Source organism: Gadus morhua, chromosome 13 (genome assembly GCF_902167405.1).
Source record: "Gadus morhua chromosome 13, gadMor3.0, whole genome shotgun sequence".
NCBI lineage: Eukaryota > Metazoa > Chordata > Actinopteri > Gadiformes > Gadidae > Gadus > Gadus morhua.
In genome coordinates this window covers 14967909-14991422 of record NC_044060.1, presented here as the reverse complement: position 1 = coordinate 14991422, position 23514 = coordinate 14967909, and the positions used below count along the sequence as shown (strand labels likewise).

At 45.4% G+C, this 23514-nt stretch overlaps 2 protein-coding genes across 3 annotated transcripts in view; both read left to right on the top strand.

The window, feature by feature from the left end:
* LOC115557233 (guanine nucleotide-binding protein G(s) subunit alpha) overlaps nt 1-4790 on the top strand; it is a 28725-nt gene extending 23935 nt beyond the window's left edge. For both annotated transcript variants that reach the window (XM_030374897.1, XM_030374898.1), the window contains 5 exons: nt 3-61; nt 252-372; nt 770-900; nt 1240-1307; nt 1914-4790. In XM_030374897.1, the coding sequence (XP_030230757.1) occupies nt 3-61; nt 252-372; nt 770-900; nt 1240-1307; nt 1914-2060 (526 nt within the window). In that variant the 3' untranslated portion in view covers nt 2061-4790. The remainder of the gene's footprint in view (nt 1-2; nt 62-251; nt 373-769; nt 901-1239; nt 1308-1913) is intronic.
* A 1519-nt stretch (nt 4791-6309) lies between these two features.
* ipo9 (importin 9) overlaps nt 6310-23514 on the top strand; it is an 18025-nt gene continuing 820 nt past the window's right edge. The window contains exons 1-24 of the mRNA XM_030375121.1: nt 6310-6588; nt 8235-8296; nt 8961-9047; nt 9929-10130; nt 10330-10418; nt 11353-11439; nt 11547-11666; nt 13440-13540; nt 13871-13929; nt 14065-14216; nt 14355-14453; nt 14817-14923; nt 15412-15551; nt 16489-16651; nt 17498-17724; nt 17921-18069; nt 18361-18489; nt 19132-19407; nt 20298-20464; nt 20707-20840; nt 21187-21306; nt 22341-22460; nt 22564-22640; nt 23149-23514. The exon at nt 23149-23514 is cut by the window's right edge and continues 820 nt beyond it. Of these exons, the coding sequence (XP_030230981.1) occupies nt 6423-6588; nt 8235-8296; nt 8961-9047; nt 9929-10130; nt 10330-10418; nt 11353-11439; nt 11547-11666; nt 13440-13540; nt 13871-13929; nt 14065-14216; nt 14355-14453; nt 14817-14923; nt 15412-15551; nt 16489-16651; nt 17498-17724; nt 17921-18069; nt 18361-18489; nt 19132-19407; nt 20298-20464; nt 20707-20840; nt 21187-21306; nt 22341-22460; nt 22564-22640; nt 23149-23259 (3144 nt within the window). The 5' untranslated portion in view covers nt 6310-6422 and the 3' untranslated portion in view covers nt 23260-23514. The remainder of the gene's footprint in view (nt 6589-8234; nt 8297-8960; nt 9048-9928; nt 10131-10329; nt 10419-11352; nt 11440-11546; nt 11667-13439; nt 13541-13870; nt 13930-14064; nt 14217-14354; nt 14454-14816; nt 14924-15411; nt 15552-16488; nt 16652-17497; nt 17725-17920; nt 18070-18360; nt 18490-19131; nt 19408-20297; nt 20465-20706; nt 20841-21186; nt 21307-22340; nt 22461-22563; nt 22641-23148) is intronic.

The following is a 23514-nucleotide window of genomic DNA, read 5'->3' as shown; positions in this document are numbered from 1 at the left end:
AGCATGTTTGACGTGGGAGGACAGAGGGATGAGCGCCGAAAATGGATCCAGTGTTTTAACGGTAAGGCCTAGTTGGCCCCGGACCACCCCAGCTCATGTTTATATCGATACATCAACATTTACCTTCTCATTTCTTCTAAAGAGTAAATGTTAAGGCCAGGCCATCACTCGCAATGGGGGTTATAAAATATTTCCTTGTGCGTGTCTGTGTGTGTGTGTGTCTATGTGTGTCGTGTGTCTGTGAGAAACAGATGTGACGGCCATTATCTTTGTGGTGGCCAGTAGCAGTTACAACATGGTGATCAGAGAAGACAATCATACAAACAGGCTGCAAGAGGCCCTCAATCTCTTCAAGAACATCTGGAACAATAGGTAAGTCGTTTAGAAGACAAGTCCTCCAGCTTCCTGGAGTGACATCGTCACACGCGGATCCTGTCATCGTTGAAAATGTTTTTGTTCAGAGGTTATGTTTTGCCAGACTATATAAATGGGTCAAACATAAAGTACAAACACGTCTTTTATTCATGATGCTATGCATGGTTAGAAATACAATTTGCTTTTGAAAAGTATAAAAATGTGCGAATCAGAATAAAAAGCCCAACGATTTTTCCAGATAACACCATCTAAATATTATTATTCAGTAAAGCTACATCCATGTATAGGCTGTAGAACATTCAGGGACAGGGTCCATCTACTGTTCAGGGACAGTAGATGGACCATATGCTTGGGGTCATCGAATTTATAAATGTTGTCTTTGCTCTCTTCCCAGGTGGCTACGGACCATTTCAGTTATCCTCTTCTTGAACAAACAGGATCTGCTAGCAGAGAAGGTTCTAGCAGGGAAATCAAAAATCGAAGATTATTTCTTTGAGTTTGAACGCTACACTACACCGGATGATGGTAATTTATTTTTCTCCTTCTTGTTATTCTTCTTCCTCATCTTCTTCTTATCACCCTTCTTCTATTTCTCCTTCTTCTTCTTCTTCTTCTTCTTCTTCTTCTTCTTCTTCTTCTTCTTCTTCTTCTTCTTCTTCTTCTTCTTCTTCTTCGTCTTCGTCTTCGTCTTCCTCTTCGTCTTCGTCTTCCTCTTCCTCTTCGTCTTCTGATGGTACTCTGGCTTCAGTCTGTTTGAATGGAATCTTACAAACTTGAGCAACAGCAAGTCAATGTTAATAAAGTAGTTCATCTGCACTACAAGATGTACAGTTATGAAGTACTAATGGTCTGTACTCTCAACAGCAATTCCAGAACAAGGAGAGGATCCTCGCGTAACAAGAGCAAAGTACTTCATCCGGGACGAATTTCTGGTACGAGCCATTTTTAAATACAATGTTAAAACCCTAACCCTCACCCTATCCCCAAACCCGAAACCGACCCCTTAGCGCTAAACGTCAGCCTTTTACCTTGCTTTACCTTACCTTGTTTTCATTTGCTCAACCCAGTCAACAAAAGAGCAATCGAAGATTGGATCCAGCCTAATTCAACTCCTGTACTTGACCGCTCTTTAAAAAGAGTTATTCCCATGAACTTCCGTGGAAATTGAATGCATTCACATAATGGCAGCTTATATGTGTTTAACAACAAATTAATAACTAAATGCATTCCTCATGCCCAAAACACACGGCCGTGTCAGGACGGACGGGAAATAATGTTTTAGAAGGTTTCGCGTCTAAAATAGATTTGGGTCTTATACGAAGGAAGAGGAATCTACAGCCCGCCTCCTTTGCACTCTGTGTGCCTTGCTCCGTAAAAGCAATACAATTTCAGGGATATTGCTCCACTCTTCTGAAGTACCCAGGCGATCTAAAATTCTGGTCGTAGTTGCATTTTTTCCTGTTCCCTTTTCAATACATCTGGTCCTCAAAGCAGGACGAAGCGCTAACTTAACCCCCACCCTCTGTGCCCCCCTGCAGAGGATCAGCACGGCGAGCGGGGACGGCCGCCACTACTGCTACCCCCACTTCACGTGCGCCGTGGACACGGAGAACATCCGCCGCGTCTTCAGCGACTGCCGGGACATCATCCAGCGCATGCACCTGCGGCAGTACGAGCTCTTGTGATCGGACCGCTGGGACGATAACAAAAAGACACCGCCACCACCCGCCCCCCGCCTCCCCTACCCCTCCCCCCCATCCTGCCCCTCCCCCTAACGACCGTTCCACCGACCTATAAACCCACCCACCTAACTGACCAAACGACCTGTCCACATGTCCCAGGGCGGCGGGGTTGGCTGGTGAAGACCAGACCACGTGCAACCACAGCCGTGCAGGACATTACTTTGAAGACGCGCTCGTCCGCGGGCCACTGCGACACGAGGCCAGACTGCTTGACTCTGCCGAGACACCCCCTCCCAACCCCCAGCCCCCCCCAGAACCTTGCCCTGACCTCCTGGAAGAAAGAGACTGGAATATTGTTTTCCAATGGACAGACGATGGATCATTTTAGCTCTCTGACTCTGTCATACACAGATGAATAAACACACACAATCACACACACACACACACACACACACACACACACACACACACACACACACACACACACACACACACTTTCATCTGAGTTCAAACTTAACCGGAGATCAAGGTTTCATTGTATCACTTCATAGACGAAACACAAAAGTAAAACACACAAACCCACACATAGGTAGAATCAAGACGTACTCTTTTCATTGATGCATCGTGCGAGCTAACTCTGGACTCTTTTTTTGTGAGTTCATTTTGTGGGGGACGTCACACATGACGAAGAGGTCCCTTTCACCCATTGGATTGGCTGGGGGGGGCAAAGGACAACATATTCAGATGGCGAAGTGGGGGTAAGGCAGACTCTAGAGGAGGGGGAGCAGGGTTGTGAGACGGTTCTGGTCTTGGTTCAAGAAGTGGACCAGCTGACCAACGAGTGCAAGACCAGCTCTTTGGGGGGCAAAAGTCAACGAGAAAACAAAACAAAAACATTCAATACATAACTCCATGCATACCAGTGAACTTCATGCAGTGCAAAAAAGATCCAAGCTATATACATATATATATATATTTATATGTCTGTATATAAATATGTATATATAAATATGATATATTCCTGTAATAATACAATTCAACATTTGTTTAACAGTTTTGTTCCCCCCCCCCCCCCCCATGTTGTGTGTTGGTGTACACAGTGTGTGCGATCTGCCCTTGCACACCATTTAAGCTTAACGACCCCCCCACACACACACAAACAACAACGCACACACTCATTCCCACAAACACACACACAGCCTTGACTCCGCCGTGTCCTCTTCCTTCCCTGCCTCTATTAAACAAACTTGAAATAATTAATCCATTCATTTTATCTTCTTTCTTTTTTTTACCAAAACATGATTAGAACACTGTTGTTCATGGAGTCACTCGTTGCCATAGTACTACTTTGCTGTAAATCACTGTGTAGCCAAGAGAAGGATGGTGTCTTCTTAGCCATCTGGAATAAAGGCCAACCAGAGGAAGACATTCAATCCTCAGAAAACCATCCAAGAGGAACACTCTTCCTGAGATATGTGTATATATTAAGTTCTAGCCTCCGCAAATTGATTGATCCAAATATTTATCGAGTTTTTGAAACAACCATATGGTTTGACGAACGACTGGTTCACAAACTGTCCAAACAACTTCCAAAATGATTGTGATTTTGGTTGACCCCACACAACACCCGACTCTTCATTAATGACGATCAAGGGTGAAAAAAGAAACATCGGTTGAGGCATGATGTAAAAAGATGGGACAAACACACACACACACACACACACACACACACACACACACACACACACACACACACACACACACACACACACACACACACACACACACACACACACACACACACACACACACACTCACTCACCTCACATGCTTTGGCCACCTGCACACTTGCCCCCCTTGTCTTGCTCCTCACCCTTCCTGATCCCATCCCAGTCCGGGCTTTGAACATTTTTGTCTTTTTATTTTACTGCTGGACTTATTATTCTTGTACAGACTGTAAAATGTATTATTTTGTACAACTTTATTGAAGAAAAAAAATAACGTGTAGAAGATCCCTGTGCCTTGATCACGAGTGTATGTGTAAAAAAATGAAAAAATGAAGAAAAAAAAATGACGACAACAAAGAGCTAATATGTAAGTTATGTTTCACTGCGCTGTACAACCAAGCTGACCCCCCCCCCCCCCCCCTAGGGTTTGGGTGGGCCAAGGGGGGCTGTTTAGGAGGGTCTGATGTCTGTTGCTATAGTTTTTATTTTCCCCCTACTTTTTGTTTGTTGGTTGATTATGATATTTTGCTTTCATCCTCCTTTGATTTATATAACAGGACTTGGCGAGGAGGTTTGGAAAAGAGTCTGTACCTTCGTGTCATTTGTTTTTCTTTGTAAAACCAGATAGACGAAAAGATAATCAGGGTACGCCACATTCAAGCCCTAACACAATCTTATATATATAAAATATATATATTTCAGATTATATACGCACACACACAAACACGCACACACACTGTACACTAGTATCTATCACCCCTTTGGATATATCCTGGGGTTCCCTTTTTTTTGTTTTTTCCACATCTGCGCACACGTACAGAGGAAAAACGTGTTTGATTCTGGGTACAATGAAAGGGCGGGGGGGGGGGGGGATATACATTTAAATTTCTTTCTTTCCTTTTTTTTTAGCTTTAACTTTTAAATGAGAGGAAGGTATCCAATTTCAAAACATTGCTTGTTTCTACATAAACCAAATTCTTTTTGCTTAAAAAAAATAAGAAAAAAACTCAATAGTGTTTGATTCATTACTAGGTGGCCTGCTGGGCTAGCTATTGGAAGGTGTTCTCCAATGTGTAGTCCACAACAACCATGATTCCCATGTTTCTGATATACAGCTTTGAGTGATCATCCGTCTCTCCTGAACTCCTACATACAACCATATACAGGACCTCCTATTTGATTAAAGCTATCAATTTATATATATATCTATATGTATATAATAGAGAGAGAAAGAGAAACTAAATTAAGAGAAAAAAAACAAATCATTAAATAACAAAGTTAATGGGTTCCCTTAACCCAAACAGAGTTGTATTGCACCACATACTACTTCAACACGACTGAAAAATCAGTGTGTGACAACTACTTACACTGCTGTATTTACACCGATATTCTTGCCATTGTCTTTAATTTGTGGCATGATAGGATGAAAGGGCATCAACTCTTCACTCATTGGAGAGGAGATTTCCGACATGGCTATACCAGATACTACATAGTAATTACATGAGGTAGAAGTAAATATATACAAGATGTTTCCGACTTTGCCCCTGACACACAGGCAATAGACTAGGACCTCTCATGGGTGTATGGGATACACTGCATCACAGTAGCCATTTGGATCTGCACTTACTATAAGTAAGACAGTCCGAAACAGTCATGCTATGTAACATTAGATGACACTCAAATGTTTATGCCAATAAACCTCTCCCCTTTGTTCCTCCGTTCCAACCTCACTGCAGAAATAAGTGACTGCAGCAGCGAAATTCACCCTGCTAATTTCTATTTTTACAGTTGTTTATCCACGTGTCTGTTACACTTTGTACAAAGACTCAAATTACAGTCAAAGCAGATTTGTTCCATTGTCTAACACACATTGAGTAAACACACACACGCACACACACACACACACACACACACACACACACACACACACACACACACACACACAGACACACACACACACACACACACACACACACACACACACACACACACACACACACACACACACACACACACACACACACACACACACACACACAGGTACAGGTGCACAGATGGGTAGAGATGCAACTGAATCTGCATAAATCTAAATTGCCTTTCCAGGTTGTTTGGTTAATATTCACCTTCTGTTCTGCTGTTTAAATGCTAACCTATTTAAACAGCATTGTAGTTTAGTAGCTATTGTTGTTTTGCGTGATAAACAGAATGAACTACTAGGGAACACTTACTTGTCCCCAGAATGTTGACATATTTTTTTAACCAACAATTCATTGAAAGTGTGATTCCGCAGCGGCAGCCTATTCAAAGTCAAATAGTATATAGATAACTAATAGAATATCGTTTATATTCTTTGGAAGGGTTTGCTAGTTTCCATTTCAAAACGGTCCTGTATTGATAAATCACCTTAGTGTTCTACGAAAAAAGAAAACCTTAATATTACGTCTCCACGAGAGGGGGCCCTTATTTTATAACCGCTGTGCTGTGCAGCCGACCGGAAGAAGGATCCGTGGGGGACAATGTGTTTCCTGCACTAAACTCCGCCCTCACGTTTCCATGCATTGGCGCGCTTCGTTTTGGTGCTCTGCTCCCCTCCCGGCGGTGGTCAGTAGTGGGCTGCCTAGGCTGTGCAGGTGAAAACATGGCAGGCATGAGTGTCACGGGTCCTCGGTCCGGTTCGGCCGCCGGCCCAGTTCAACAGGGACTGAAGGAGGCTCTCATTGAGACTCTCACGGCGATTTTGTCCCCGGTTCAAGAAGTGCGTTCGGCAGCAGAGGAGCAGATAAAAGTGCTGGAAGTAACCGAGGGTAAGTGATAGCCAGTGTGGGCTATGCTAGGTTAGATTAGCTGTTGAGGGACCTGTGGTCTTCGTTTTGATCTACTGTTTGGCTGGACCATTTATGCATCACAACGACCATAAGAGCTGTCTTTTGATCTGGTCCTAAATGACTAACGTGCTCCTTAGCAATCTCAGGGCTTGATGACTCTCTGTCGGAACAGGCCTCATCTTTAACAAGTTATTGAAGTTGGCTAAAAAATACATTTTCAGATATACTCTGACCAACGTATCTGGTTTACTATATCGTCATTTATAAGGATGGGGAAGACTGTGGTAAAAGGCGAAGAGCAAAACCATGTGTAAAATACATGATCCATGTGGACACATGATCATATTGAGGGTGGGAACTGGGAGATGACAGCATCCCTGTTCGCTGAACATGAACCACCCCGGGGCTTGTCCCTCTGGCCCCGCCTGCTCATTGGTTAATCGTCTAAAATAAATAAGTTGGTTCAATCCACCTTTTAAAGCCTGGAAAATAATATAAACTAACTGAGCGGATGTCGCTATGACAACGTGGTATAAGGTGACACACTTTCCCGCGAAGATGTTTTCTGGGTGACCCGCGGGTCAGCCAGCCGGCATCCACAGCTTTCAACATCTCACTTAGAACCCCTGCTCTGTTTCGGGTTGGGGTTTGTTATGGAACTGGTTAATCATTAATGTAATATCATGCCACAGCCTATGCATCCACGTAATGCAATGTATTGACCAGGTACGCCTATCTTTTTAAGATTTGTATTTTGCAAAAATGTACTAATGTGAATACCCAACAAATTCTACTTTGCAAACTTCTACTCCATAAAATATTTGGCCATTTGGCAGCATAACGGTTCCTTCTACAGCAGCCATGGTACAGTATGATGGATTACCCATTGTGGCTCGGAAACAAGTTCTTTGTCTTTTGTTTTATGCTTTACTCCTGTTGCCAGCAAAAGGCTGATTGTGCACCAGCATGTAGACTTGCTTGCGGTCTCGCATGGGCCATGTCCATATCCGCTGGCCTCTGTGTCAGTGAGATGCTGTACAGAATCGTCAGCACTCACATTGTCTGCTGGCCCCCTGATGTCATTCCTAGTTAAACCCAGGGAGAGGGGTGGAGACTGTTCGGGGACAGTCAGAGACTGGCTTTAGATCCTGGCTGTGTTTATGTGAACCTCCATCCCTGTTGGCTGTCTGGGTTCCGGCATGTTAAGCGCTACTGGGTGGAATGCCCTGAGAGATGAAACCTCAGGGCTTCTTTTTCTGCCTGTTGATGTTGTCTTGTTCTGAAATGTAGAACATTTGCTTATTTTTTCCCCCCTCCAGGATTTGAAACTTTTTGGAGGCATGCCCAACCAGCAGAGTTTTTTCATATTTTGTTGCATCCATTTATATGATATCGTTGCCATAGCTACCAGGCACCTCCTCATGCCCCGTTATCTTTATCCATCTTGTGTCCTGCGGCTCGTGTGTATAAATAATGATGTGAACGGCCACATTTCCAACCATGGAGTTTTGGGTGTATGAAGGTTTCCCATGACAATCTCATATTTGGAGACCCCAATATCAGGTTCCCTGCAGGCTTTAGTCTATTAGTATTACATTTCCTTGATTGTTTTGCTGGTGTTGCAGAGTTTGGTGTCCACCTGGCAGAACTCACCGTGGACCCACAGGGGGCGCTAGCCATCCGCCAGGTGAGGTTAAACAAACCAACTTATCAAGAGAGGGTGGTTAGAAATCATCCAAATGTCAACCTGAAAAAAATATTTGACTCTCTGAGACGTGCATAAAATAGTACTTATGTGTTCTGTCTTTTTATTTTTTTACTTGAAGTGTCAAATTGAGAACCTGAGCACATCATTACAATTAGGGCATTTAGCAGAGGCTTTTATCCAAAGGGACTTGCATCGGTTAATACACACATTGACACACCGACGGCAGGGTTAACCGTGCAAGGCGACAGCCAGCCCGTCAGGATCAGTTTAGGGTTGAGTGTCTTGCTCAGGGACACCAACACTCAGCTAGAAGGAGCTGGGGATCGAACTAGCAACCTTTCGGTTACAAGACAACTGCTCTACCTCCTGAGCTAAGCCGTCATCATAGATTGGTTTATTTCGCGGCAAGAACTTTTAATAAGGGGTGGGTGACCTGGTGACAGATCTAATGGAGACCACATCCAACAAGAAGGGACGAGCATTCAGGTGCATGCATAGACTGATGAACAGTCGGTCCAGAGGTTTACTGACATTGTGTGTGTGTGTGTGTGTGTGTGTGTGTGTGTGTGTGTGTGTGTGTGTGTGTGTGTGTGTGTGTGTGTGTGTGTGTGTGTGTCTCTTCTCTCGTCGTCTATGTGCACAGTTGGCGTCGGTGATCTTGAAGCAATATGTCGAGACACACTGGTGCTCCCAGTCCGAGAAGTTCAGGCCACCAGAAACCTCAGATCGGGTATGTTGACTGCTATCATCACACCGTGCCATTTCGGCAGTTTATTCAATATTTCCAGAATTACTTTAAAATTAACAAAGTAAAAATCATTCTCAGATGTTTCAAGGTAAGGTGTATCCCTTCAAGTGAACCCAAAACCATATTTGTGGTTCACCATTACACACATGTCCTAACACACTACCACGGTGCAGTCAGTCACACTAGTGCTGCACGATTAATCCAATCGCAATGGCGATATCAGCCTGTGCGATTGTTTAACCGCAAAAGGCTGCGATTTAATTAAAAAAACTAAAAAGTGCATTTATTCCATTTATTTTATTTAGTTTTACTATTGAGAAAACAAATTTCTGCACTGCAGAAATGCCTTTAATTTGAAAAATATATATTTTTATTATTTATTTAGTTTTAATAATAATAATTGATTTGTAGATCAATCAAAGACGTTTTACATCACAGAATATACAGTACATAAAGAAAAGAAAAACCGGAAAACAAGATACAAATTCAAAATGAGGTTTGGAATAGTCAAGGTGTGGTATGGGTGGGGTCAGGGGTCATATGCTTTCTTGAAGAGGTGAGTTTTGAGTTGGCTTTTGAATTAGTTTATTGGAATTTTGTAAAATATTGTCACTTTGAAAACAGTACTTTACACATTTTTTAGTTTTTGTATTTTTTTATGCTAGTTTAAGTTGTATGTTTGAGTTGAGAAATAAACATTTTAAAATGATCAGCAATCTGTGTGCATTTTCCTTGATAGCCAAGCAAGTAGACAAGTAGAAGTTGTTTATTAAATCGCAATATTGTCCACAATAATCGCAATATGAAAAAATTGTGCAGCACTAAGTCCCACCTCTCCTCCCGTCCCCCGTCCGTCCCCCCAGGCTAAGGCTGCCATCCGAGAGCTGCTTCCCGGAGGGCTCCGGGAAGCCATCAGCAAGGTGCGCTCCAGCGTGGCGTACGCTGTCTCGGCCATCGCCCACTGGGACTGGCCCGAGGCCTGGCCCCAGCTCTTCAACCTGCTGATGGAGATGCTGGTCAGCGGGGACGTCAACGCCGTGCACGGTGCCATGCGGGTCCTCACAGGTAGGCAACCGGGACGTTGCCATGCTTTGCGGGAGGTGTTTTTATTTTTGGTGTGGGGGGGGCCCATGGAACGGACACACGGCTTCACATGGCACTTACTGATTGCTATGGTAGTCCAAAGTCTGGCACATGCAGCTCATGGATGGATGCGGCTTCGTCACTGCCACTAACCTATTGCCCGTTTGTTTTGTTGAATAAGAATTCACACGGGAGGTTACGGACACACAAATGCCCCTGGTTGCCCCCGTGATTTTACCAGAGATGTACAAGATCTTCACCATGGCCGAGGTAAGTCCTGACCGATTTACCAACCTTACAAGTCTTATTTTCCTTTTTCTTGGTTTAATGTCTTGTTCTAATGTCTTTCAAGGTTTCCCTGGCTGATGGGCCCTCTCTGAATACTAATGGGCTTGCTTTTTTCATTTGGTTCCTAAATTCAACATAATCTTAGTTTATAACCTGGCCTTAAGGCTTTTCCCTGAAATGTCATTTATGTTGGAGAGGGATCACTGAAACTCCAGCATTTACTATTGGTAAAGACAACAAAGCTTTCATTTCCCCATGTGAATTGTTTACCTTCTTTCTCCAGATGTAAATCACCCAGCATGGTAGGGAAAAAGAGAGATTAGTTTTCAGTTAGGTCTTGCTCCACATCCCTTCATACAACCAGGAACCAAGCACTTCATTTTGAATCAGAAGTGAATGCTTGTGATGCAATCAGCTAAAGAACACACCCTCCTTCTCTTAGCTAAACATATTGAAATGTTGCTCTGCACTCAGAAATGTTGCTCTGCACAGAATTAACAGTGTGCCAATAACGCAGCCACCGTCTGTGCTCGGATGTCTTACTGCATGTCTCAGACTCGAGGGGTGTGAGCATGCACATTTGCATGTACACACAGAATCGAAAATGTCTGTGTGTTGGTTTATGGTCACCATCAGAGAAAATGACCTAGCTAGGGCAGTTCGTGTAGCACTTGCTGTCACTTGTGTTGGACAAAAACAAAGATACAGCTATGAGAGCTGCTAAACACTTGATACGATTTTAATAGTTTTCAACAGCTTGCCACTTGTTTACAGAAATCATGGCTGATTTACATCTGGACATAAACAATGTCAACTAGTTACCTGAGTTCTTAGCAAACCGGTGGAATCCTTTTTAATGTTGCCCCAAAAGTAAATGGACCTGACTTGTAGTGTACTACTATGACCCCTGTCGCAGGTCTACAGTATCCGTACACGCTCCAGAGCTGTGGAGATCTTCACCACCTGTGCCAACCTCATCTGTGCCATCGAAGAGCTGGAAAAGGTGGAGCTTCGCGTTAATCATGTCATATTGTGGCTGAGGTTCACTTCCACCGTGAGACATTTCCTTCAACGTGTTTCCGTGTGTGTGTGTGTGGATTGTTTATCCAGGGTGCTGCCAAAGCGCTGATCTTCCCCGTGGTCCAGCAGTTCACTGAGGCGTTCGTGCAGGCCCTGCAGATGCCTGATGGTGCCTCCTCTGACAGTGGTCTGAAGATGGAAGTCCTCAAGGTGGGAATGTAGTTGGGGGCTGGGTTGTATTGCACAAAAAATACATCACGGTATAAATGAAAAGGACCATGGTTACTGTATGTATCACGGTTTGAGGGCCTAGAATGCAGGAAAAACTATTCTTTATTTCTTTTACTGACCGTGCTGGGTGCCTTTGCTCTAGATAAGGCCTCCCGTACATCAATGCTTTAACAATGACAATAATCTTCAAAATGTTCTACCTACTAATAATGCTGGGAATCGGATTAAAGACAATATTCTTTCCTGTTGTTTTTCTGGCAATCAGTCATCCAGAATAGTGTGTTCTTCATCTTGTGGCCTTGAATAAGGGTTGTGTTAGGGGTGTACGGTATAAACGGTGCTGAAGATATACCGTTGTGAATTTGCGCTACGGTATGGATTTTGACGTTACCTCGGGACCGGTGTGACCGGTAGACAATGTTGTGTGTAACGCGTAACAAAGTAAGTAATGCGTTAATACAGTTCCCTAACTACTTTTTCATGTAAAAAGTAAAGTTATATAGTTCCTTTTTCAATTCGGCACCACGTTACTTTTCCCAGGGACAGATTGACAGCGATACTGCCTTCTCAGGCAGTATGCTATTGCGCATGTACGCAGGTGCGCAGCAAGTGCTCCTGCGTGCTTGCGCAATAGTCCCTTCACGAGCTCTCATTCCACAACGTATGAGACAGACGCTGGTAGCGTGAAGCCGTCTCTGCAATCAGACATTGCTTCCGCAGGCATTTTGAAAGCCAGTCCTTACAACAAAATGCCAGTGGTGGAACGAGATGACAAACGTTGTTACTCCTTACCTGTCTAAGGTGGACACATGGTTCCCTTTCAAAATGTCGATAGAAAGGGCTTTAAAGAGATGGTCAAAACACTCGATACCAGGTACGCGTTACATGCCCGCACACACAATTGAGATGCCAAAACTATACGGCAAGGTCCGCAAGCAAGTGGAGATACAAATCCATACTATTAAACATTAGTGTTTTTCAGAGATGGGAGTAACTTGAGAAAAGATTTTGCTGCCTTTCCAGTATTTTACCCCTTCAGAGGCATTTATATCGAAATTAGAAGATAAAATTAACATACCGTGATATAATACCGTTACTGTCTATTCCTCAAATCATACCGTGATTTACATTTTAGTCCATACCGTACAACCCTAGGTTGTGTTTTTTAAATGTAACATGGTGCTGCAGTGAACCTATTGCGTTTGGGGATAACCCTGGGATGGGTCGTGCACGGTGTCGGACCACATCTTCAGTTAACGCGCCCCACGTCCACACAGAGCAGTGGTCAGCGTCTCTTGCTCTTTTACTCCTTTCACTCTATTTACTCTATACCGCTTGGCCGAAAGCTCTCTCGACGCACAGCTAGGGGGTACTGGGGATCGAACTAGCAACCTTCCCATTACAAGGCATCCTGCTCTGCCTCCTGAGCTAAGCCGACCCCATTCATAAATGTGTACCGATTAACTTTCTCAACCGTTTTTAACAATATAACAACAAATATAAACCGTGTATTGTTATTATATCCAGCCTCAAATCGTGCAGCTGTCTACTAATATACGCCCATGATGATTTACCACAGGTTCACATCTTAAATGAGAAGTTGATGGTCGGCGTGCCAGAGCTTATTGCTGGCTCTAATTTAGACAGATGGGTTACATTACACTTCCTCTTCTCTCGTGGGTGTAACAAGGGGGGAATCCCTGCCGAGGAGCTAAGGTACGGCTGGTCACAGAGTCTTGTTTCCTGTCCCAGGCGGTGACGGCGCTGGTGAAGAACTTCCCCAAGCCCATGGTGTCGTCCATGCAGCAGATTCTGCCCATCGTGTGGAACACGCTCACAGAGAGCGCCTCTTTATATCCTCTCACATCACTGTGGCCGTTGGCTGGCCAGGCTCTCATGACCCCGCCAATCATTGGGCTTTATATCAGGAAAAGCGATGGATTCTGATGTTGGTAAATTGAGATCAAGGATAATCAGTATTTTGGACTATAAAACAGCAATTGCATTGTCACATGAAAAATGTTAATACCTAAACCAGAATTTTGCCAGATTATTAATATAATTTCAGGGGCATTTCTATTGGGGAAAAAAAAAATGATAATGACTTGAAATGGATAGTTTTTCTCTGAGACATTTTGCATAGGGTGATTACTAAATGGTGTATTCCTTGACTGTGTCGTCACCTATGTGAGAACAGAGGTCAACTACACGGAGGACGTGGACGATCCCATAGACTCGGACGGTGAGAATTCTCTGCTTTCCTCTAGCAGCAACACATAGCTTTGATGCATCTCTCCGAGTGACGCGGGTGTGGAAAAGCTTGGATCTAGCCCGTAAGCAAATCCCTCCAATTTCTCCTCTCCTCCTTCCCCTGTAGGTGAGGTGCTAGGCTTTGAGAATCTGGTGTTCAGTATCTTTGAGTTCGTCCACACGCTGCTGGACAACAGCAAGTTCAAGAGCACGGTGAAGAAGGCCCTGCCCGAGCTCATCTACTACGTCATCCTCTACATGCAGATCACAGAGGACCAGGTGCGGTTTGAAAACATTGTACAATGTCGTGCCCAAAAAACGGGGGGCGAAATCTGCCCATTTCCGCCCAATCTGTCCCGACATTGGACTGAAAATGGGTACGTCTGAAATACTGAGAACTTTGATGGTTATTTTTAGATCAAAGTGTGGACGGCCAACCCTCAGCAGTTTGTTGAGGACGAGGACGATGACACCTTCTCCTACTCGGTCCGCATCTCTGCTCAGGACCTGCTGCTGGTGAGAGGAAACGGGTCACATGAGTCAATATAATGCAAGAAATCGGATGGCAAAGTGCCCTGCTTGACATGATTGTATTGCCTGGATGTGTATGATTTTGCTTACTTATTATAATTTATTATTATTTTAAATTATGTTGGTGTATGTGTTATGTATGTAAAACCCTGGTGCTTAACAATCAAACAATGTGCTTATTTGATTATCTATTCTTATGACCTGCCCCTTGGTCAGTTTACTTGATACCCAGAAGGAGAAAAGCATTTTTTTTTTGTAAGGCTCATAGTTATAAATAAAGAGTTTATTTTTTACCTTTACATAAAATGACCCATGGATGGAAGGTTGACCTATGACCTCTGCCCGCAGGCCGTTGCTACAGAGTTCCAGAACGAGAGTGCAGCGGCGCTGGCGGCCGCAGCCACGAGACACCTGCTGGAGGCGGAGCAGGCCAAGAACAGCGGGAACCAGCACTGGTGAGCACACGCTGGTCCGCTGGTCCCAACCCTTCACTCTCCCTTAGACAAATCTGAGAGTCCCAAAGATGTTAAAGCCCCCAAACACACGTCATCGTGTGTTAGCATTGCTATACTCTGGCTTTAACTGGATTTAAAAAGATGCATTACAAAGACTGAGTCCAAATGAATAGCAAACAGACTTGGAGAGAGTGTGCGTGTGCCTTGAGGGAGGGTTTTGTCAGGGCTTGGAGGGCAAGTCAATCGGGAAAGAATATTCCCAGTTGAAGAATATTATACGTTATTGTTGCTGTTGGTAAGAACCAATTTCATATTTACTTGGATCGATACTTGGATTGACAGCACAGTGCTTTTTTGCATTTTTATGTAGATCTTTTATGTTGGAACTGGTAAACAAAGTTGTATTACCTTGGTCTGCCTCCAGATGGCAGCAACGTAAAGTGTTTCGGTGTGTGGCTGCTCTGTAACCCTTCGCCTGTGTCTTCCAGGTGGAAGGTCCATGAGGCCTGCATGCTGGCCTTGGGCTCGGTCAAGACCATCATTACAGAGAACGTGAAGAATGGCCGCATTCAGTTCGACATGCACGGGTTCCTGGCCAACGTCATCCTGGCCGACCTCAACCTGGTTGGTGAGTCCCTGATAAGCAGTTAAAGGTTCAACGGCGTTATTCGTGCATCTCATCTCATCAGTCATGTGTGTTGTCCTTCCAATGCAACTCATTTTCTCCTTTCTTTAATGATTCGAGAGTTGTAAAGAGAGAGAGCAGGACAAGCAGAATAGCACAACATTTTGAAACAAAGTACCCCTCCCAGCCGACCCCCTCCCTACATGCCTTACTCCTTCATTCAGAAGTGGTGCATTTCACCGGCCTGGGATTGTCGGGCAAGATGGATTCCCCGATGGATGACTTCATTGTCCTTCCATTTATGCATTTTTTTAATCACATCGCACAATATGTATCTAATGAGGGATGATTTATTTTACTATACACACATCAAAATGGGTAGTTGTTAAAAATCTAAATGATCTCACATAGAGGCAGTTACTTTGAGAAAGATATTGAGCACATTTAACTCACTAATAGCTGAGGGGTTGGAACAAACTACACTCAAATAATAGCTGTTAAATCTAACCTACAGCAACTTTTCTGAACTATTCATTTAGTTTATGTATTGTTCTGACGGAATCGATTCAGAACATTCGTCTGCTATGAGGAATAATTGAGAAATGTTGAATACACAAATAATGTTTAGTTTGTTCAGAAGTTTATTGAGCAGGGACAAATGCATTGTTTATTGCCTCATATACAATATAAAATAGATGCCTTGCATACAGGTTTCTGGTGAAGAGTAATTTGCAACCCCTGTCCCTGGTTAGGCCTTTACTAAAAGTTACACTAAAAGTTAGCAAAGTTGGAATACAGATCACTTTATATACAGGACACCTGTATATAAAGGCGTCCTGTGTGTGTGGTGCCCGTGCAAATGCACACAGGCTTTATTCAGTTTCAACCAATGTTTTCCTTGTGTGCTGATGTTGTTTGATTCACCTCTCCCCCCCCCCAGCCGCGTCTCCCTTCCTGCTGGGCCGGGCCCTGTGGGCCGCCAGTCGCTTCACCACGGCCATGTCCCCGGAGCTCATCCAGCAGTTCCTCCAGGCCACCGTCAGCGGCCTGCAGGACAGCCAGCCGCCCTCCGTCCGCATCTCGGCCGTCAGGGCCATCTGGGGGTGAGCGTCCGTCCGGTGGCGCTCTGCACTCTCCTCTGTGATGCGTCGCAGGGTTCATGTTGGTAGCGGTGGCTCAATAATGGACTTCACTGTCAGTCCATTAGGTGTCCTCTGCTAGCTACCGTTGTCATTATTGTTGTGCAAGCAACGGAAGCTGTTTGAACAGGTGTTTAAAGATTGTGGTTGCCTGTGTTGCCGGTGCTATTGGCTTGTGATTGCATTTGACCTGATCCCAGTTCCTGTTCTGCGAGGACAGTTCCCTGTTCTGCTAGGAAAGCGCCTACTGTGAAGTAGGGGCTCCAAAATTCTCAGACCCACTATGGTTCCCTTTTCCCATAATGCAGACACACATAATTTGTAGTTTCGCCATCGGTTGTTAAAACTGTCCCAAAACGCCTATTTTGTAAATGCATGGAAACCACTCAATTGCGTGTTGCACATCTGTTCTCATACGAACAACCAATGGTTTGTTACATCCACATTTTAAATCACTGTTCCTTGCATTGCTCCACTGAGAGTAATAAAACATACAAGTACGTAGTTAGTAAGTAATACTTTATTTATATAGCACCTTTCATACAGGAATTGCAGGCTGCCGCTCAAAGTGCTTTAAATCAGAAAAAAGGAAATAATGAAAAATAAAGTTACAGTAAAAACAAAAGATGAGTAAAAAAACCAGCAGTATAAACCTCAAAAACTAGCAGTAAGAGCAATAAAATACATACTGGTAAAAAAATAAATGGTGGTAATAACATTTGAATAGTTTGTCTCTCTGATATCTCAGTTTATTGCTTGTATCCGGCCCACTTGTACCACCTGCTAACCTCCTACCTCCGCCCCCCTCAGCTACTGTGACCAGCTGAAGCTGTCGGAGAGCACCCACGTGCTGCAGCCCTTCCTGCCCAGCATCCTGGAAGGGCTGGTGCAGCTGGCCGCCCAGTTCAGCTCGGAGGTGCTCACGCTGGTCATGGAGACCCTGTGCATCGTGTGCACGGTGGACGCTGCCTTCACCACCAGCGCCGAGAACAAGATCTGCCCGCTCACCATCGCCATATTCCTCAAGTACAACAACGGTACGGGGGGTCGCACCACTCAAAAGCGTCGAAGTACAGTCCACTGTTGGCAAAGAAAACCTATGTTTCCCATGGTTGGATTAGGGTGTACAGAGGACAATGGGTTTTGTGCTCATTGTTTGATAAATGGCTCGATTGAAATGAATGACTGGTGATGTGTGAGTGGGCTAGGAGTAATGTTGAGCTCCTCCACTAGATCACGTGGTGGCCTCCCTGGCGCAGGACATCTTCAAGGAGCTGGCCCAGGTGGAGGGCTGCCAGGGGCCCATGCAGATGCGCCTCATCCCCACGCTGGTCAGCATCATGCAGGCCCCCTCCGACAAGATCCCGCCCGGACTTTGTGCGGTAGGTAGCCCCACAAAGCACCCATTTTGTGTTTGTGTGTGTGATAATATAACACCAAATCAATGATTTCATGAACTTTATGCAAATGTCATTGATGGGGTTTCGAGTATGCTGATATTGTCTCCCGAACCAGTCGAAATTTTACCAATCGTAAAGAAGTTCCACAATCCATTGTATAAGCATACGGTTTAAACATGTACGTGGATGATTTACTGTTAGCTTTGCAAGGCCATATTGCAATAGAGCTCCTCCTGGGTGATAATGATGTATTTCCTCCCCCTGTCCCTGCAGACCTCCATCGACATCTTGACCACAGTGGTGCGCAACACCAAAGCCCCTCTCTCTGAGATGCTGGTGTGTCAGGCCTTCCCCGTGGTTGCCCAGTGCACCCTGCGCACCGAAGACAACGCAATCATGCAGGTAAACCCCCCCCCCCCCCCCCCCCCCCCAGCACACGTCAACACTTAATACAGACAAATATTAGTTTATTGTATTATATGATGAACCTTGTGGGGTGTAGTTGAATAGTCTCATGGACCAAATGCTCTATTTTGGGGCCGGATAGTGACAAGACCGTAGGAAAGTAGGTAGAAAGAGAAGGAGAGGGGTGGATGACGGTCCTTCGTAGCATAGGACCCTAGGTCAGAAGGGAACCTGGAAGTAGGGCTGCTTATATTGGTCAATATTGAAATCATAATTAGTCAAACTATGAAAAGCGATGCATGATGCATTTATTTAGCAGGTCTCTCAAAACAAGTCATTTGTATCCAATGTATCCAGCTGTTCATCTTAAATTTCTATGAAACATTGAATGAATAAAACGAACATACTGATAAAAAAAGAATTATTAATAAATCGTTTCAACTCGACCATATTAGTTAGGAGTTCGTTTGACCCCAAAAAAAAATCGAAATCGCGATCAAAATTTGACACAGCCCTACTGGGAAGTCTCCAAGGTGCCGGTGCTTGGCTGGTCGGGCCACTGGGCCGCTCCGTCACTCCTCCCCCCCCCCCCCCCCTGCTGTCCCTGTCTCCCGCCGTAACGCTGCGTGTCCTCCCCAGAACGGCGGCGAGTGCCTGCGGGCCTACGTGTCCATCGCCCTGGAGCAGGTGGGCCAGTGGCGGGACGACCAGGGCAACACGGGCCTGTGGTACGTCATGCAGGTGGTCAACCAGCTGCTGGACCCCCGCACCTCGGAGTTCACGGCGGCGTTCGTGGGGCGCCTGGTGTCCACGCTGATCTCGCGGGCCGGCACGGAGCTGGGCGAGCAGCTGGACCAGATCCTGCGGGCCATCCTCAGCAAGATGCAGCAGGCGGAGACGCTCAGCGTGATGCAGGTAGACTGGGGGTGTGGGGGGTGTGGGGGGGGCGTCTTTGGACACGGGGGAGGTTGTTGCCGTGGTTATTGTCAACCCTTGTGATCCTGACCTTTTTAGTTAGTTATACCACAATATAGGTGATCTACAGCCCCCCATACTCCTTAAATGAAATGGGGTGTTTTAGCTGGCATAATGGCATAGCCTTAATCCATTGCTAGCCTCAGGATGACATCCTGTATTCAAATTCACTTTTCCTCCAGATCATTTTGGCCTCAAGGCTGTGGTTGGGTTAGAACAATCAGTACAAGGGGGAGCCACTTTTGATTTAATCTAGAAGAGTATCTGGACAATCTCTGCGCCCAAGTATAATGTACACACCGGCACAACAATCAAAATGCTAAGACTTTACAATTGGGTACAGGAATTAACCATTAATAAACCAGTTATTATTACAATTCGTTAATTCAGTAATAAGCATTTACAGGATAAAGGTTAACCCTAACACCAACATTAATCCTTTCCCTTGTGCTTATGATATAAAGTGCTTATTACTGCATTACCGAATGTTAATTAATGTTTAATTCATGTCCCCTTATTGTAAAGTGTTAGCGATTTATGTTTTTGCTTTACCTCATAGCACTGCCTCAATTATTATTTACAATTATCGGTGTAACCTATGTTGAAATGAATTGCTGCCCAGCCAAGGCTTATGGTTGTAGTAAAAAGCAAACTTGAATATCTGGATGTTCTTACCAGGCTATCCTGCAGTTTCTATTCTCCATCCCTGTATAATAACTTGACAGCCGCTCCAAATTTCCCCCTCTCCCTCTACCATCACTGTTCTCTATGGTACTCGTGGCTCACCTGGTCTGGCCTAACCTGGTTCCTCCTCTGCCCCCCCCCACCAGTCCCTGATAATGGTGTTTGCCCACCTGGTGCACTCCCAGCTGGACCCGCTGCTGGAGTTCCTGTGCAGCCTGCCGGGGCCCACGGGCAAGCCAGCGCTGGAGTTTGTCATGACTGAGTGGATGAGTCGGCAGCACCTCTTCTACGGACAGTATGAGGGCAAAGTCAGGTCAGAGGGGCAACAAACGCACACACACACTCGCTCTGTGGGCATTTTTACATAAATCAACAATGTATATAATCTTACAATCATGCAGCCATCAAAATATTACAAAAATGCATGTGGTCTTGACTCTGACTTTCCTTCTGATGGACATAGCCCTGTGAGTTGTACCTGGCTCTCTATGGGCCATCTCCTCTCCCCTGCCCCTACGTGGTTCTCACCCCCTCTGTGGCCCTTGTCCCCTGCAGTACGGTGGCTCTCTGCAAGCTGCTGCAGCATGGCCTCAACACCAACGACAAGCGCCTGCAAGACATCGTGGTGAAGGGGGAGGAGATTATCAACCTCGAGGAGGGCATCCGGACACGCTCCAAATCCGCCAAGAGTAAGTGCCTTTAACACCCCTGTGACTCAGTGGATCGGCTGTCATAGATGTGTCGTAATCCGGTGAAAGCAGTGAGAAGCTGGATAGATTGGTACCACCATTGCGTTGTTCTTTGTGTTATGGATGTGTTCCCTAGAGCAGCAGTATATTGTTATGTTTTTTTTTGATCCGACAAGAACACAGGGGGCTTGCTGTTCCTGGTTTAAAGACGTTTAAGAAATTAAGTCTATTTGTATGTGGTGCTTTCCTTTTTTAGCTCAATTCAAAAGTATCATGTACTTCTTCTGTTTCCACATGCTGTAATTCACCATGGATTGTTTTTTGCTTTTTTGTGTGTTCTCCATAGACCCAGAGAGGTGGACCAACATTCCTTTGCTAGTGAAGATTTTTAAACTCATTATAAACGAGCTGTCGTCTGTGGTGGAGGCCAACGCCACCCGCGCCACCGCCTCAGACTGGAGCCAAGGTAGTCGAACCTCCATGGTCGCGGTCGCTCTGACGTAGTCAGGTCAATGTGACTGATGCTCGTTCGTGGGAGGATGTCTGTGGAGTGTGTATTTTGTGAAATTAACATTTTTGCACGTTGTTCCTTGTTCACAACCTGCTCTATGTACTTATTCCAATTAGTAACCTGTAATGGCTGAAGCTGTAACCAGATTCATTGCTTAATACTTTTCAGACGACCAAGACTACGATTTTTTTTCAACGGTCGGGCGAACATAGTATAAAAAATATTTTTAGGCAGAAATTCCCTGGGTGGATGGATGCGTTTTAATCACGAGAAACTGCTGAGTGATTAGTTGTAAATGTAGTAAAAAGCTAGCCTGGCAAGCCAGACCCATATCGGAGAGATATTGGGTCTGGTCTCGTACGGTGGCAGTGTGGGCGGGATAAACCGTTGTCTTTCAAGTTCCCTCTGCACGCAATAGGATAGCGCTACAACCAATCAGCAACGAAGAAGGTGACGTAGTCAGAGCGACGGAAATTTCTGTCTCTCTAAAATCAAACTTTTACCGTATCCGGTCGGAAAAACTTCTTTGTGCAGTTCTTTGTTCATTTCTCAAAGAAAATGATAACTTCAAGTCTTGAAGAGTCGCGGCCAAAGCTGAGTCGAAAGACAGCTCTTCGCCAGCAGCAGCAGCCGTTATTGTTTACCTCTAACACGGAACCGTCGGAGCTCTGTCGTCATTCGGTTCGATTCCGCCCCTCACGATCTGATTGGCCTGTCCCTTTTTTTCGGTTTCCAGCAGCGAAAAACGACGACAGAAGGCTAGACCTCCCTGGCTGCAAATTAAATCTGCTGCCTCTAGGGGCGTCTAGATTTCTAGGCTAGTAAAAAGCTACCGTACGAGCGTAACTTGGCACAGGTTTAATCGTTGAGGACCTCTGGAGGGTCCACGGTGTTTGCTCCAAGCCGTACACGCCGTTCCGTGTTTGGAGCGGAGCCGGGTGGTATTGAGGGAAAGAGGATCACCGGTCGCTGTCCTCCTGTCCTTTCAGATTCCACCGGCATGTGGGAGGAGCAGGAGGCCGAGGACGGGCTGGACGATGAAGACGACGACGAGGACGAAGGCCTGGCGGGTCAGCTGCTCTCCGACCTCATCGCCTCCAACAAATATGGTACGGGCCTTATGTCGTTGTCGGGGTCAGCCTCTAAGGGGTGTCCTGTTGTGTGTCATTCTGAACCTGACACATGGCACGTCTGCTTCCCACGCTCTTACAGACGATGATTATTACGAGGACGATGAAGAGGACGACCCGGATGCTTTGAAGGACCCCTTGTATCAAGTTGACCTACAGGTACAGGCCCCCAAACAGGCCCCCGAACTTGCAGCCTGCGGCTGGTTTGGAACAGTGCCGGTTAGGTTCAAGTCGGTTTTTAAAAGAATGGGTTATGGCATTATTTAATTCTATGAATACTAGGTTACTTATTGAGCTCCTGTCTTGAGATTAGGGTTAGGACTCTGCAAAAAAGATTTCCATACAATAATTTCAATGCACAAGCAATTCATGTTGAAATTGTTGTATGCTGTGCCAGATTTCAGTGTAAGAAACGCCACAACACATCATTACTGAAATAGATGTTGATGTTGATGAACGGTGATGGCTGCCGTGTCTCAAAATGAGTATTGAACACAATCAGGATATGAACCCCTCTGGATATGTGATACCAGGTATTTAACCATTGATCATGTGGGTCATGGCGAGGCCAGATGGTGATGTTTCATTAACCCTATAAAGTGAAGGTATGAGTTTGGTCTTGCGTTGTTATAGTCATTATTAACCTGTGGTGTGATTTGTGCTGCAGGCCTACCTGACGGACTTCCTCACCCAGTTCGCCCAGCAGCCATGTTACAGCATGTTCTCGGGCCACCTCAACGACGCAGAGAGGAGAGCCCTGCAGTCCATAGGCCTCTAGCGCTCCGCCGGCCTCTGGCCCTCTGTAGGCCTCGGGGCCCTCTGTAGGCCTCTGGGGCCTCTGGGCCCATTTTGGGCCTCTGGGCCATCTGTAGGCCTCTGGGCCTTCTGTGGGCCTTCTGTAGGCCTCTGTGGGCCTTCTGTAGGCCTCTGTGGGCCTTCTGTAGGCCTCTGTAGGCCTCGGGCCTTCTATTGACCTCTGGGCCCTCTGCAGGCCCCTGGCCCTGCATAGGCCTTTGGCCCTCTGTATGCCTCT